Source organism: Harpia harpyja, chromosome 3 (genome assembly GCF_026419915.1).
Source record: "Harpia harpyja isolate bHarHar1 chromosome 3, bHarHar1 primary haplotype, whole genome shotgun sequence".
Lineage (NCBI taxonomy): Eukaryota > Metazoa > Chordata > Aves > Accipitriformes > Accipitridae > Harpia > Harpia harpyja.
The window spans coordinates 70,820,531-70,833,630 of NC_068942.1; the positions used below are offsets into that span (position 1 = coordinate 70,820,531).

A 13,100-nucleotide genomic window follows, 5' to 3' on the forward strand; every position below is an offset into this window, starting at 1 on the left:
ATTATATCCACTGTTTGCCTTTGATTAATGAAGTAAGAAGAACAGATAGCAAATAATCCTAAAGCTGTTAATAAAGAGAAAGAGACTACACGTGATACACAACTGTGATTAGGGGGATGTTGAAGACTTTAGGCTCAAAAGCAGAAAATTGTGGTGTTTGTGCGGTTTCTGAATATATAGGCCACATTGCAATTCTCTAGTCCTTTATACATTTGGTTTGTGTAGATAAAATTACTTAATTGGCAGTATTTTTAGTAAAGTGATTATTTGAACTTTGTTATATGTTTCCACACAAGCAGTGCAAGTGTTTTGTTAGTCTGTAAACCATTCAAGATGAAACTAATTTGTGTATGATGGCAAGAAATTGTAGTTTATTAATATACTTTTTTATTGTACAGGATGAATGGGTTATAGAGAACAAAACTTAATTTCATTTTTTTAAAACTTTGCCATCAGAGAAGATTGAAATAAGATTGTATATAAATTTTAAGAAGAGTGAGAACCCTAACCTGACAGCAGTTTTTTTTAATTTAACTTAGTATATGACAAGAAATAATTCCTCCCAGTGGGGGGGGGGGGGACCCTATCAAATTCTCCCTTTTCTTTCCTCTTTTTAAATTAAGTGTAAACTTACAAAACGTACATCAGGTTGCAGATAGGGTAGTTGTAGAGGAAAGAGTAATAGTCTTTTTCTGGATAATATGAATTTCCATAATTCCGTAGTTTGTAATGAATTACTATGTTTTTAGCAGTTTAGTTGAGCTGGAAGGATAAGTGATGGTAACTAAGAGAGAGAATGAATTTTGAGGACTTGCAAGGTCCTTTGGCAACTGGGGAGTGCGAGATGGTTCCAGCTACAAGAGCAGCTTTGGATGATGACAGATGTGAATTGTAGGAGTGACAAAGGGGACTTAAAAAACAAAATATGTGAAATTCATGAGGCAGTAGCTGGAGAGTGGTAGAAGTTGAGATTAGACAGAGGAAGATTTGTACGTGTGAGACTCAGGACAAAGACTGGATTTTATTTTATTAGAAAAAAGGAAGAAAAAAAACCCCAAACCCCCAAACCAGACCAGCAGCTAGTAAAATTACTAAACTGGCAAAGCAGCATGTTTAGAACAGCAAACAAGAGACGTTAGCGGTGGGTTCTCTTTTTATTTAGTTGAGAGTAGATGGAAAGTAGTAAATGCTGAAGGAAAGGGCAGAAGACCTAAAATACAGGATAGGAAATAGGTGGTGTGTGAAAATATTGTAAAAGAGTGGTGATGCACTGAGGTTATCTGTTAACTTAGAAAACAACCCTGAAAGCAGCTCTTCGTTCAGAAATAGTTTGGACACATTAATCAGCTAACCCTTGTGATATTTTATGAAGTGGGTGTCATGACTGGTAGTAAATACTGGAGGAGAGTGGAATTAATTTCTAAGCTCTAGCAAGCAGTAAAATTTATCACGATTAAGAACATCTAATAACTGCTGCTAGCTTACGTACTGGCAGTTTTTGTAACACAGGTAAAATATGGGTTCAGTAACCAATCTTTATTCCTGTGGTCTTGTCTAACATGGGCTTAAATGGGTAATGTCATGCGAGTAATCCCTTTGGATTTAGTGGAATTGTATGTTGACAACAAGTGTTGCAGGGCCCAAAGCCAGTGTGCTGAATCCTCTTGCACAATAACTGAAATAGTTTGAAAATTGAGACTCGGAGCTTTTCACAGTAATGGAGATATTAAACTAGAGCAGGTATATTTTTTCTAATTTAGTTGATATACGCTGTAAGCAATGTGTGAAGCTGCCAAACAAATACCATTTTCCATCCTCAGAGAAATAAAAACTAGGCACAGGAGGGCATATCACACAAATTGCAGTAGGAATACTTTACAGAATAATTTTGAGCATTTAGAAGTGTTTCTAACTTCAATTGACATATTTCTGGTTTTAATTTCTCTAAGGAAGTTAGAACTCTGCTGAAGCTTAAGAAAATCTTCAGTTTTACAGGTTTAAACAACCATTAATCAGACTTGCTCGTGGCAAAATAAAATTCAAGAAGTGAAGGTTTCTTTCTTTTTCTGTGTTCCAGAGTCATCCATGAGGAGAATAGCTACTGCTGCAAAATGTTGTTGTCAAGGCTGTCACCCCATGATGAGAAAAATTACTGGGTTTAATTAAATTTTTAAAATATTTTTAGGTATGGCATGGTCATACCAACTTTTTCTGAAGATCCCAGTACATTATTACTGTGATGAGCTCTGACTACATTTTTTTCTTGAAGAAGGCAAACGGAATCTTTGTTTCCTTTATTCTTAGAAAGATACCAGAATTGTCCCCTAAGCGTATGTCATGCATCAGCATGAAATTATTTGCTTAACCATAAAGGGAAGCATGGGCATATGGTACTTTTTTCTGTTTGCTCCTTATCTTTCTAAATTCAATTGCTATATGGATATTTCTTGTGTCTGTCAAACTGGGATTTTTTTTCATGTTTGCATTGCCCCCTTTTTTCCCCAATATTCTTGGGTTTTGGTTGTTATTTGATTATATAGCAGATGTAGCTCTGACTGAATTGTTTCTCAACCGTGTTTTTCTTGGGGTGCGGGGCATTAAGGAGTTGAGCATAAGTATTAGTTTGATACTTTGATCTTATAGCACTAACGCAGTGAATATCCCATGCTCTGAGCACTGGAAGTATTGAGGGTAGAATTTGCAGATAGGTGAAGAAATATACCGCGTTGGTGGTTTAGTGTCAGATCCCTTACGGTTCTTTCACTAGCCAGAGGAGAAGAAATACTGCGTTTGAACTTTGACGAGCTCACAGCTGCAAGAAAAAGTGATTATCCCATATTTAGTGGTTACCATACATCCTTAAGATATTGGCTGAACCTAAGAAATAAGCTTATTCTTAAGAAAAGGGTTCTTCTAAGAATAACTTACATTCACTAGAAGAGTTTAACTTGCTTTTTCTTTATACAGAAGAACCAGAGAATTTCTGCATCCCTACTTGCTAAATGGTGCCATTCTGTTAACCATTTACTCTTTTCAAACAAGTTAATGACATGTGTTTTGCTTTTGTCTTTCAGATTTCCATACGTGGTCAAGTAGATGTGTTTATTTCAGCCTTAAAATTGCTGATGCCAATGCTTGCTATGGCATCTGTGGCTTCACCGGTTATATTTAAGGAGTTTTGTCCATTATATTATCTTCTCAATGCCATTCCTACAAAGATCCAAAAAGGCTTTCGCTCTATTGTGGTATACCTTACAGCACTTGATACCAATGGAGACTACATTGCTGTGGGGAGCAGCATTGGAATGCTTTATCTCTACTGCAGACATTTAAACCAGATGAAAAAATACAATTTTGAGGTAAATACTAACTTTTACTCTTGTCTCTTCTAATGAAGCTGAGTTGCTCAGAATTGAGCTGCTGTTTGTTGCTCATTAACTTTGCAAGTTTTATGTATGGTTTGTTTCAACAGGGAAAGTGTGAATCTATTACTTTCGTAAAGCTGTTAAGTTGTTTCGATGATCTAGTTGCTCTTGGTACAGCCTCAGGTCGGGTTGCAGTTTTTCAGCTTGTGTCTTCATTACCTGGAAGAAACAAACAGGTAAATCTTTACATTTGGCTAAACTTCTGTGAGGTTTAGTATGGTGTATCCTAGTAGAGTGTTATCATGATTCTTTATAATAGTGAAAACCAGTGAATTTTGCCTGATGAAATATCTGTGAATGTGTTTCAGGCTTCGTATTTTAAGCTTATAAAAGCAATAATCTTAAAGCATGCTTTTAATTACAAAAGATATATTTAATAAAAAATGCTTTTGAGAAATTCCTAATTTGTAATAACTGGCTGAGCTATTTGGTGGTGGGTTTTTTGATTGTTTGTTTAGGTTTTTTTGTGCTAAATAAAAATTAGAATTACCTGCATTTTTGTACTTGACCCCCAATTTATCAGTCCAAGTCACTGAATAGGCTTTGTCTGCATTTTCTTTCCCCCTCATTCTTGTATTGCTTTGGTATTGTTTCATAGCTTCGGAGATTTGACGTTGCTGGTATCCACAAAAGTAGCATTACAGCTTTAGCTTGGAGTCCCAATGGAATGAAATTATTCTCTGGAGATGACAAAGGGAAGATTGTCTACTCTGCCCTAGACCTAGACCAGGTGAGCATTTATGATAGAGACCTTAATTGCCATTTACAATTTTCTGAAAGAATGCTTGTGTGTTTAAATATTTAGCAATTAGTTAATTGCTTAGTATCGTGTATTTAGTTGGACTGCTTTATTACTGTGCGTACACTTGGCCAAGTGCGCACACGCCCAGCGAGACTACCATTGGGTGTCCTTCGCAGCTGCCTTGCCTTTTTAAAAAAATAATATATAAAAAAGTGGTGATCCTTCTCATTTTATCATGTTTCTGTCTGAAATAACTATCATATCTTCCTTCAGCTTTCAGCCAGTACTTTCTCTTTTGTTTGGAAAGGGTACATTGCTGATTCACTATATTGATCAAGTACTCTTTCAGAATTGTTCATCATCTCAGTCTAGAGTTTGGAATGAAAGTAATATCTGGGTTCTACTGGGTGACTAGCATGTTTCCAGTAAATGGAAGTTTTCTAATGTCTTGTTAATTAGTACAGACCTGGGATGTCAACAAAGTAAGTACTAACTTGAATTTCTATATGGGAGAAAAGTTTAAACAACAGCCATCCTGATTTACCTATGACTGTCCCTCATTTGATTTGACAAAAAGGTTTAACATCTCCAAATGTAGTAATTATCTCAGCATTGTATGACCTGGCAGTGAAGAAGGAAGAAAATGTGTCCTAGCATTTCTATTGATTTCAAGTGAAATGCGTTGGCTAATATTTTAAGAGAAGTTGAATTTCATGGTGTGCCACTGTGGTACACAAAATCTAACTCCCCTCTTGTCTGCATAAAGGAGCTCCACATTCATTAAGTGAACTTTGTGCAACAGTAGTTCAAAAGCTTTTGTTTGTTTATTTGTTTTCTCTTTTTTGGGCTTATTAATTTCTTTGAAGTGTTGGTTACTACCTTACATTTTTAGAAAGGTTGACTCTTGTTAATTGCATGTATCTTTAAAAGGGTATTTGCAACTCCAGCCTTGTATTGGAAGAGCCGTCTTCAATTGTCCAGTTGGAATACAACCAGAAGGTGCTGCTTGTCTCTACTTTACAACGGACTCTACTTTTTTACACAGAAGAGAAATCTGTCAAGCAAGTTGGAACACAGCCCAGAAAAAAGTAACCCTCATAAAATCTTGATGCAGGCACATCTATTAATTCTAGCTTTTCAGAGTGGATTACAGAAAGAGTGATCTAAGCAGTGAAATTAACACAACACAGCAGTCCACTCATAAAAAGTTAGTTACAGTAGCTATGTGTGCTCAAACATGAAATGACAGTTCTACCTACTTAAAAAATGCATGGTTGCAAATGTTACAATCATATTTTCAGGGCACTATTACACAAAAATATTTAAGATGTTTTCTCATTGCTTAAACTGAAATCGCCGCCAAACTTCCTTTGCAGTCCCTCTTTGTTTACTGTGACTTGGTGTGAGCATTGTAATCAGGTCCATCTAATGGCTGATGTAATATCTGATGCAAAAAGCAAGTCAGCATCCCAATTTTTCTTACACACTGAAGTGAATTAAAAGGGAAAATGTATAGCAAGCACTTAAAGTTGACGTGAAGGCTAGGAACTTCTGTAACTTTATGGCATCTTCTATTGCGTAATATCTCTCGGCTATGAAGGAGGAGGGAACCCAGTCTTAGAACAGCATCGCTGACTATATCTAGAAGTAGAGGAACCTGACTCTTGAAAGGAGATTTATAATGTATCTTTCAGGGATATGAATAATAAGAGGAATACCAAGGACCATCTTACGTGTGAGAGGTTTTCTTTGGTCATAGTAATGGTGTTTTTATGCATGAGAGATGAAGATTTTGACAGTTGAAGTCTGTTCTGTGCTTCTGGCAAGTAGAGGTTGTCAGTTTCTTAGCATTAGTTTGTAGTGTTTTGCCTGTTTTTTATTAATCCTGGGAGAAGTATGACTGCACAGTAGGATCTTTCTGAGATGGACAAAGAGTACCGTTAAGGCTATGAAGCTTATTAGGAGTCGTCATTTAAGTTGCCCAATAGATGTAGTGTCTGACATCTAAAGCTGAGGGAAAACTGTTCTTACTTGGAAGCACTGTTCTTGTCTTACTGTAACCAAATTTGTACTTCAGACATTTGACTGAATACCTTAAAGATTTTTATTTTTGATAATTTGCAGTCGTAAATTTGTGCCATCAGTTTTAAAAATTGTTTCCAAGTTGAGTATATAGCTTTTAAAATAAATTTTTCTTTTGCATTTTAGCACTGGCAAATTTGGAGCATGTTTTATACCTGGCCTATGTAAACAGAGTGACCTGACACTATTTGCTGCCAGACCTGGGCTTCGTCTCTGGAAGTCTGATGTTCATGGAACTGTTCAGGCCACGTTCATATTGAAAGATGTATTTGCTGGAGGAATAAAAACTTTTGAACTGTATCCTCGTTTGGAACCACCTGACAGAGGAAGTTACAGCTCCCCAGAGAAACACCTTGGGCTTGTTTCGTGCTTTTTCCAAGAAGGATGGGTGCTGACCTGGAATGAATACAGCATCTATTTACTAGACACTGTGAACCAGGTAGATAAGTCTTGTGGGTGCCTATTTTGTTTCTTTCTTGTATTTGTTCATGCTATGCCATGAGACTCTCTTTGGGTTATCCATTACACTTCCATGATTTAAATCCATATTTAAACATAACAAAGATGACTTTATTGTCTCCCTCTTCAAGTTGTTGTTGCAATGATATACTCACAAACTAGCTTGGTATATTATATATAAAAATTATATATGTTTAAACTTTCAGTCCAGGTGTTAACATCATAATTAATTCTGATACTTAGCAAAGCATACATTAATCTAAAATCTAGTAATTAATGCAAAAAGAAATTTTAGGCCTATACAATGTGCCTGGAACTATTTATTCTTTCCCTTCTAGTACTGTTGGTGTCCACAAAAAAGCGAGTATTACATTTTATTTGGTAATAGAGTGAGCTGTTAGCTATTTTGTCTTCTTAAAAGTGCATATGAAAGTGAATGCAAGCTTCTATTAAACATTTGTACTGTGGCTCTTTTCTGCCACCAAATTATAATTGTTTAAGTTGTTGTTATATTGTTGCTGCTGGTTTGGACAGAGGAAATGAATAGATCTATGGAATTAAAATTAGCATAAAAATGAGCTACATCATGATTAAAGGGTGCTTCCCTGTTTGTTTTTTCTATTTTCTTTCTTTGTGATAAGGTAAAATCTTTATTTTGTAACTATATATGTTGATTAAATTCCAGTGAACACTTTTGTTAAGAGCACCATCTTGTCCAAACAGTGTCTTAATCTGATACCAGTTATTTCTTTCTGTGTTGACTCTTTATAGGCTTTGATTGGTGGCTTGGAAGGATATGGTGATATTGTGTCTGTATCCTGTACCAACAATGAGATTTTTCTCTTAAAGGGAGATAGAGACATAATAAGAATTTCAAGCAGACCTGAAGGACTGTCATCAATAGGTTTGTATAGATTAGAAAACTTTAGTGTGTACCTTGTGGAATATGGTGCCTATCATACTTTTTTTTTTAATATTAAAACAACCCAAACCAAACCAAACCCCACAAAAACCCTTTCCAAGTTATTGCAAAAACCTACTAGGTTCTGTAGAGTTACTTATCTGTTTCTACAGATTATATTTAGAGATCTGATTTATCTGCTCATCTGAGCTTCTGGTTTGGCTGCAGTGAGAATGGGGGCATTAAGAAACTAATTATCATTCCCTTTTTTTGAGAGTGGATCAGCATTAACCCAGCCAGACATCTCTAATCTGTGCATCTGAGACCTTATTCTAAACCATGATGCTGAAGCAATTTGGATTCCTGATCATTGTTATCTCTTTACTGGTCAGTCTCAATTGTCTGGGTTGGAGATACCTGAACATGTTGATTCTGTGCCACCTGTCACCACCGACATTCCAGAGAAAATCTCAGCCTTTCCAGCAATGAAAAAGAAAGAACTGGCAAAGAACACTCACTAAAATTCCAAAAAGAATTTGATAGTTTATTTTCTTATTTGTTGCCATCTGAGTTCAGCATCTGTGTTACTAGAACTCTGTAAAAGGGATTAATAATACTTCCTTAATGATGGTGCTGGCTGATTTCTCAATCATAAAGATTGTAAACACCATTATCCAGCATATTACACTCACAGGACTACTTACGCATTTAAAATACTTCATCTTAGCTTTGCATTAGCAAAATGCTAGGAAATGTGCTATGAAGTCTCACTGAATGCTAGAGAACTTAACTTTCTTATCATTGCGTATTAGTGATAGCTGTAGTCATTTAAGAAGTTCTTTACTCACAAACTTCTAGGGAGTGTTTATTTTTCTAATCTTAACTTCCAAGTATAGTTTGAAAGGAGCCTTCTTGAAGTATATTTTCTTCTAATTACCACAGTGGTTTATCTGGTAAATTTTCCTTGATTCTTTCAAGATCCTGAGTGTTTGAATGAAGAAGTTGAAGATAACAGGGTGGCACTTCAGTGTGTGATACAGTTGGGTCTTCCAAGCTGAAGACCTGTACTGTTCTTCATACATAAACATAAATTCAGAATTTTGCTGATAGAAGTTTGATACAGGCTTTGGGGGATTGATTTTACTAAAATGATTTCATATAGATTTACTCACATGAAGTTTACATTCATATATATATTTGAAATGTTGCAAACTTAGAATATTTTTCCAGTGCATACAGCTTCTTTTCTTTCAATACTTTCCAAGAACTATGCCCCTACTCACTTGATGCACTAGTATTTATACTTTTATTTTTCTTTTGGTCAGTTTCAGATGTGAATTCAAAATTGCCGAATCCTTTAACAGATACGAGTCGTAAATTGCTAACCCCTTTATCAGTAGTTGCATCTGTATCATCTGGCCCTTCAGTGGAAACAGATAAAAAAATGGTTACTTCCCCTTCAGTTGTTGGTGATAAAAATGACTCTTATTCTCTAGTGAAAGATGATCTGGAAACTCCAACGCTATCGGAGAAAAGTTCTGATAGAGTGGGAGACTTGAGCAATGAAACAAGAAAAAGGGGCTGCTCTGTAGTAAGTGAATCAAGAAGCAGGAGCAGTTCAGTAAATTCTGTGGACAGTGGCTCTAGCTTTATGATGTGTGCAGACCAACTTTCGGAAGCTCAGAGAGAAGGTCAGCTTTCTTCACAACGGTTCAGCACAATCAGCTCTGAAGATTTTGATCAAGAACTCATTGTAAAGCCAATTAAAGTGAAAAAGAAAAAAAAGAAGAAACAAGGTAAGTCTAGCAGAACTTTCCCTGCCACTGCTCATTATTAGAAAATGTCACTTTTGATGTTTCACACAAGAGAGTGTGTGTTTGACAAGCTTTGTTTATATTGTATTGTCATCCTCTTGAGATATTTGAGTGGTTGTGGTGGGCCATTTATGTTCAAGATGAAAGCCTGTTTTGAAAGTGATAAATTGATTCAGTCTTTTTAGATCTGTTTATTTTATTAGTTTAACTTTGTTTTGCTTTATGTAAACATGCTTAAGGTTCTAATGTATGGGGTAATGGTAGCAAACAAAGCAAGACTCTGCTTCCAGTTTTATGTTGGAATTGTATAATATCTATTCATCCTATTTAGAATATTTGACAGTCTCTTTCTTAGCCATGGTTTTTAGTTTGTTAAAATAGTGTGAGTACTTGATTATTTTAATTGTTTACTATATTGGTGTTACAACTTTAAAATGTTTTGCTATTAATACTTTTCTGGCTTTATATGTATCATTTAGTGTTGAAGTTGAAATAAATCAGTATGTTGAAATTTAGGTTTAACTGTGTTCTTCCTCCAGTGATAAAAATATTTTAATTTCTTACTTTGCATCAAAACTTAATAGACTTTATTAATATTATTTTTTCCCCCCTTTTTTTGTTTTGTGAGAACAGAAAGTGGGACCAGGAAAAACCACAGCTCTCTGGAAGGTACACCAATTTATGAGCGTCAGCTTTCGGGTGGTAGTCCACATTCATTGAATGCAGACTCATTTTCCATGACTTCCAGCCTAATGAGTGGCAGCATTGATCATTTGAGTACTGGATCTCCAGAAAGCATCTTCAGTGTGGAGTCCCATACCGTCTTGCAAGAAGATAATGGTTCGGAAACTTTCAGTGTCCTACAGTCTCCTGAGTCTGCGACTGTACTAATTAATGAAGAAAATGGAGATATGGTTGATTTACAGAAACTTCCAAACAGTGACAGTGGCATGGGTACTTCAACTATTATAGATACTTTGGCATCTGTCTCTCCTCTAATCCTCACAGAAGACTTGACAAGCAGTGTTGATGGTGAATATGATGGTAGTGTGGTTTCTGCAAGCAATGAATGCTGTCCTGGAAAGCTGAGCCAAGAGGAGGAGACAGATTTTCCTACATTGTGTGAAATAGATGAAAATTTAGATAAAATGAAGCTGCAGGATACTGAAAAATCTTTTGAAGAGCCAGACCTTACAGACCAAGAGTTTTTGGAATGTGACAGTGTACTTGGTGTTCAGACATCACTGACACCAAAGGAAAGTGATGAAACTGGTAGGGAAGACCAACAGCAACTCTCTCTGATACACAGCGCTCTGTCAGATCCTTCTGTTCTCCACTTCGACATCTCTAACGATGTTTATTCAGATAACACTTCCATTTCTGGGTGGAATTTTGAAAGTGCAATCAAAGCTAAATCTAGTACTAGCACTGCTGAATGGGTAGCAGACGCTCGTGAAAGTAAGACTGAGAAATCTGCCTCAAGTGATGAAGAGGATATTTATGGACATAGCTTACCATATTCATCCTCAGAGACTAGCATGCCTGAAGTTGGTGCTGGGCCTGGTTCCCAGGATGTGGCCAAGATAAGCCTAGATGAAATGGTGCTGTTAAAATCTGATCAGGTATATGTTTCAATTTAGTTAAAATACATAATTGCAGCATTTCAAAAGAAACATTCATGTAATTATTATCCTTTACTTCTTTAGGAAAGCAATTTTTTTCTTACTTGATTTGAGTAAACAAGTAAACCATAAAGCCAAACAGCAATATGTGTTGTAACTCTTATGAAATGTGACGTATCCGACTTCAGAATGGTTGATGTGTACTTAACAATGTGAAGAAGCTGCACTGGCAGTATTATTCCCAGCTCAACAAAAATGCTGTCATAAACCCATCCATTAAAGAGTGAACAGTAAAACCAAGTCATGCTCAAAGGCTGCTCCTTGTTAGGGTCTCCATTAGTCCACATTCTGCGCGATGCTGTTCCCAACCTCAGCTGACCTCATGGGGAATTAATGCTGATTATCTCACATGGCTGGCCCCTGGTTAAGGATCATTTTACCTGTAAATATTCAGAATAATGATTAGTCTTTCTTTGTGCCCTAGACAGCAATTAGTACTATTTAAATTGTTGACATTTTTCCTTGTTCTGTTAGCCTCTTTCCTTCATTGTTATTTTGTGGGTGAACATTTCCAGAAATAGCAATTCTTATATGGACCATAGAAAAGAAGTACTAAAATTAATTGTAAAATCTGCAAAATTGCCAAAATCACTGGGAGTTTTAGCAGAAGTCTTAAGAAGGAAATACAGTTCTTCTAGGTTGGGGGTTTTGTTTCTTTTTAAATCTAACAGCCTTGTATTGAGATCAACCAAGTATTTGTTGATGAACATTGAGTTGTAAGTTGATGGTGTCCTATCTGGTAACAACTGCAGCCTAAAGTGTAGAAGACTTCTAGTTTCAGGTTATGATAGTCTTGCACTCTGGAAAGTTTAGAAAAGCTCCGAAGATGCTTACATTATAGGTCATGTAGGCAGTGCTTGGGTTCACCTCATGCAAGCTATCAAAATTTAAGATAGCAGTCTCTAAACCAAATTTCTGCAATACATGGCTCCTGTACCATACAGAGTATCGGAGTTGCATGTATAGCTGTGTCTGCGCTCCAGCTATCTTGTTCCCTTTGCTCATCACTTCACAGACAACAAGTAATTTCCTGGACTAGGGACAGACTGTACATTTTTATGTATTCCTTTTTGCCTCTGCCATTTACTTTAAGTATGTGTTCTTTAATAAGAGAAGATTTTCCACTTTTCGAAGGTGGATGACTGTGGAGGGTTTTGGTTTTTGCTAAAACTTTTGTTCCAGTAGTCATACTTCGCAGTACATACTATCTTGGAGAACACTGACAGATGTAGTTTTATTTTACACAAGGCAAACGTATTCATTAATTAGGGTACTTAAGAACCTTAAGTTTAGCTTTTTTTTAATCAAAATACGGGAGCTGCTGTGCTTGTATAGCCATTTTCTTGTGCAGTTTGAAAACACCTGACAGTGTTCTGACTCTACAGTTTTTAGTTTGCAGAGAGCTGGATGGGATACTCTGGCCCTGGTTATGGCATCCTGAGCCTGGTTGTCTCAGAGAAGTATATCTGGTGCCTGGACTACAGAGGCAGCCTGTACTGCAGCACACTGCCCACCGCCGGCCTGCGCTGGCAGAAGTTTGAAGACGGTGTCCAGCAGGTGGCAGTTTCCCCCTCAGGTTGGTTGGCTTCTCTCCTAAATGCAAAACTTTAGTGGACTCGTGCGTTTTCTTTGCTTTCTTATTGTTTTAACAACGGCAGTTATTTAATTAGATGAAACTTGTCATTTTTCTGAGATTACAGATCCAGTTCTGTGCCTATGTAATTTCCACGTAGGCAGTTTATTATTATTTTTTAATACAGTACTTCTAGAAGCTTGGTTGTTTGGGACTTGTTTCATGTAAAAGTAGTGTGGGTCTGTTTGTTGTGTTTTTGGGGTTTTTTTTTAAAAGTCATATCGGGTGATACGACTGCATCTTCACTACCTCTGCATACCGTGTTCTAGTTTACGTGGCTGTCTTTCTAATAGGTTCACATTGCGTTTTGGGAAGTTTTCAACATGCATCTACCCGAGTAAAGTGAACTTCAGAAGCAGCAG

At 36.5% G+C, this 13,100-nt stretch overlaps 1 protein-coding gene across 7 annotated transcripts in view; it reads left to right on the top strand.

Annotated features, from left to right (window-relative positions):
• TECPR2 (tectonin beta-propeller repeat containing 2) overlaps positions 1-13,100 on the top strand; it is a 45,698-nt gene that overhangs the window by 1,648 nt on the left and 30,950 nt on the right. For 5 of the 7 annotated variants that reach the window (XR_008234572.1, XR_008234573.1, XM_052783198.1 and 2 more), the window contains exons 2-10: positions 3,075-3,359; positions 3,473-3,601; positions 4,024-4,155; positions 5,098-5,255; positions 6,376-6,688; positions 7,480-7,612; positions 8,935-9,405; positions 10,057-11,045; positions 12,498-12,681. Coding sequence is in view for 5 of the 7 variants with exons in the window: in XM_052783198.1 (XP_052639158.1) it covers positions 3,126-3,359; positions 3,473-3,601; positions 4,024-4,155; positions 5,098-5,255; positions 6,376-6,688; positions 7,480-7,612; positions 8,935-9,405; positions 10,057-11,045; positions 12,498-12,681 (2,743 nt within the window). In the remaining 2 variants the exon portion in view is untranslated. The remainder of the gene's footprint in view (positions 1-3,074; positions 3,360-3,472; positions 3,602-4,023; positions 4,156-5,097; positions 5,256-6,375; positions 6,689-7,479; positions 7,613-8,934; positions 9,406-10,056; positions 11,046-12,497; positions 12,682-13,100) is intronic. The other 2 variants (XM_052783194.1, XM_052783195.1) reach the window with 2 other exon arrangements.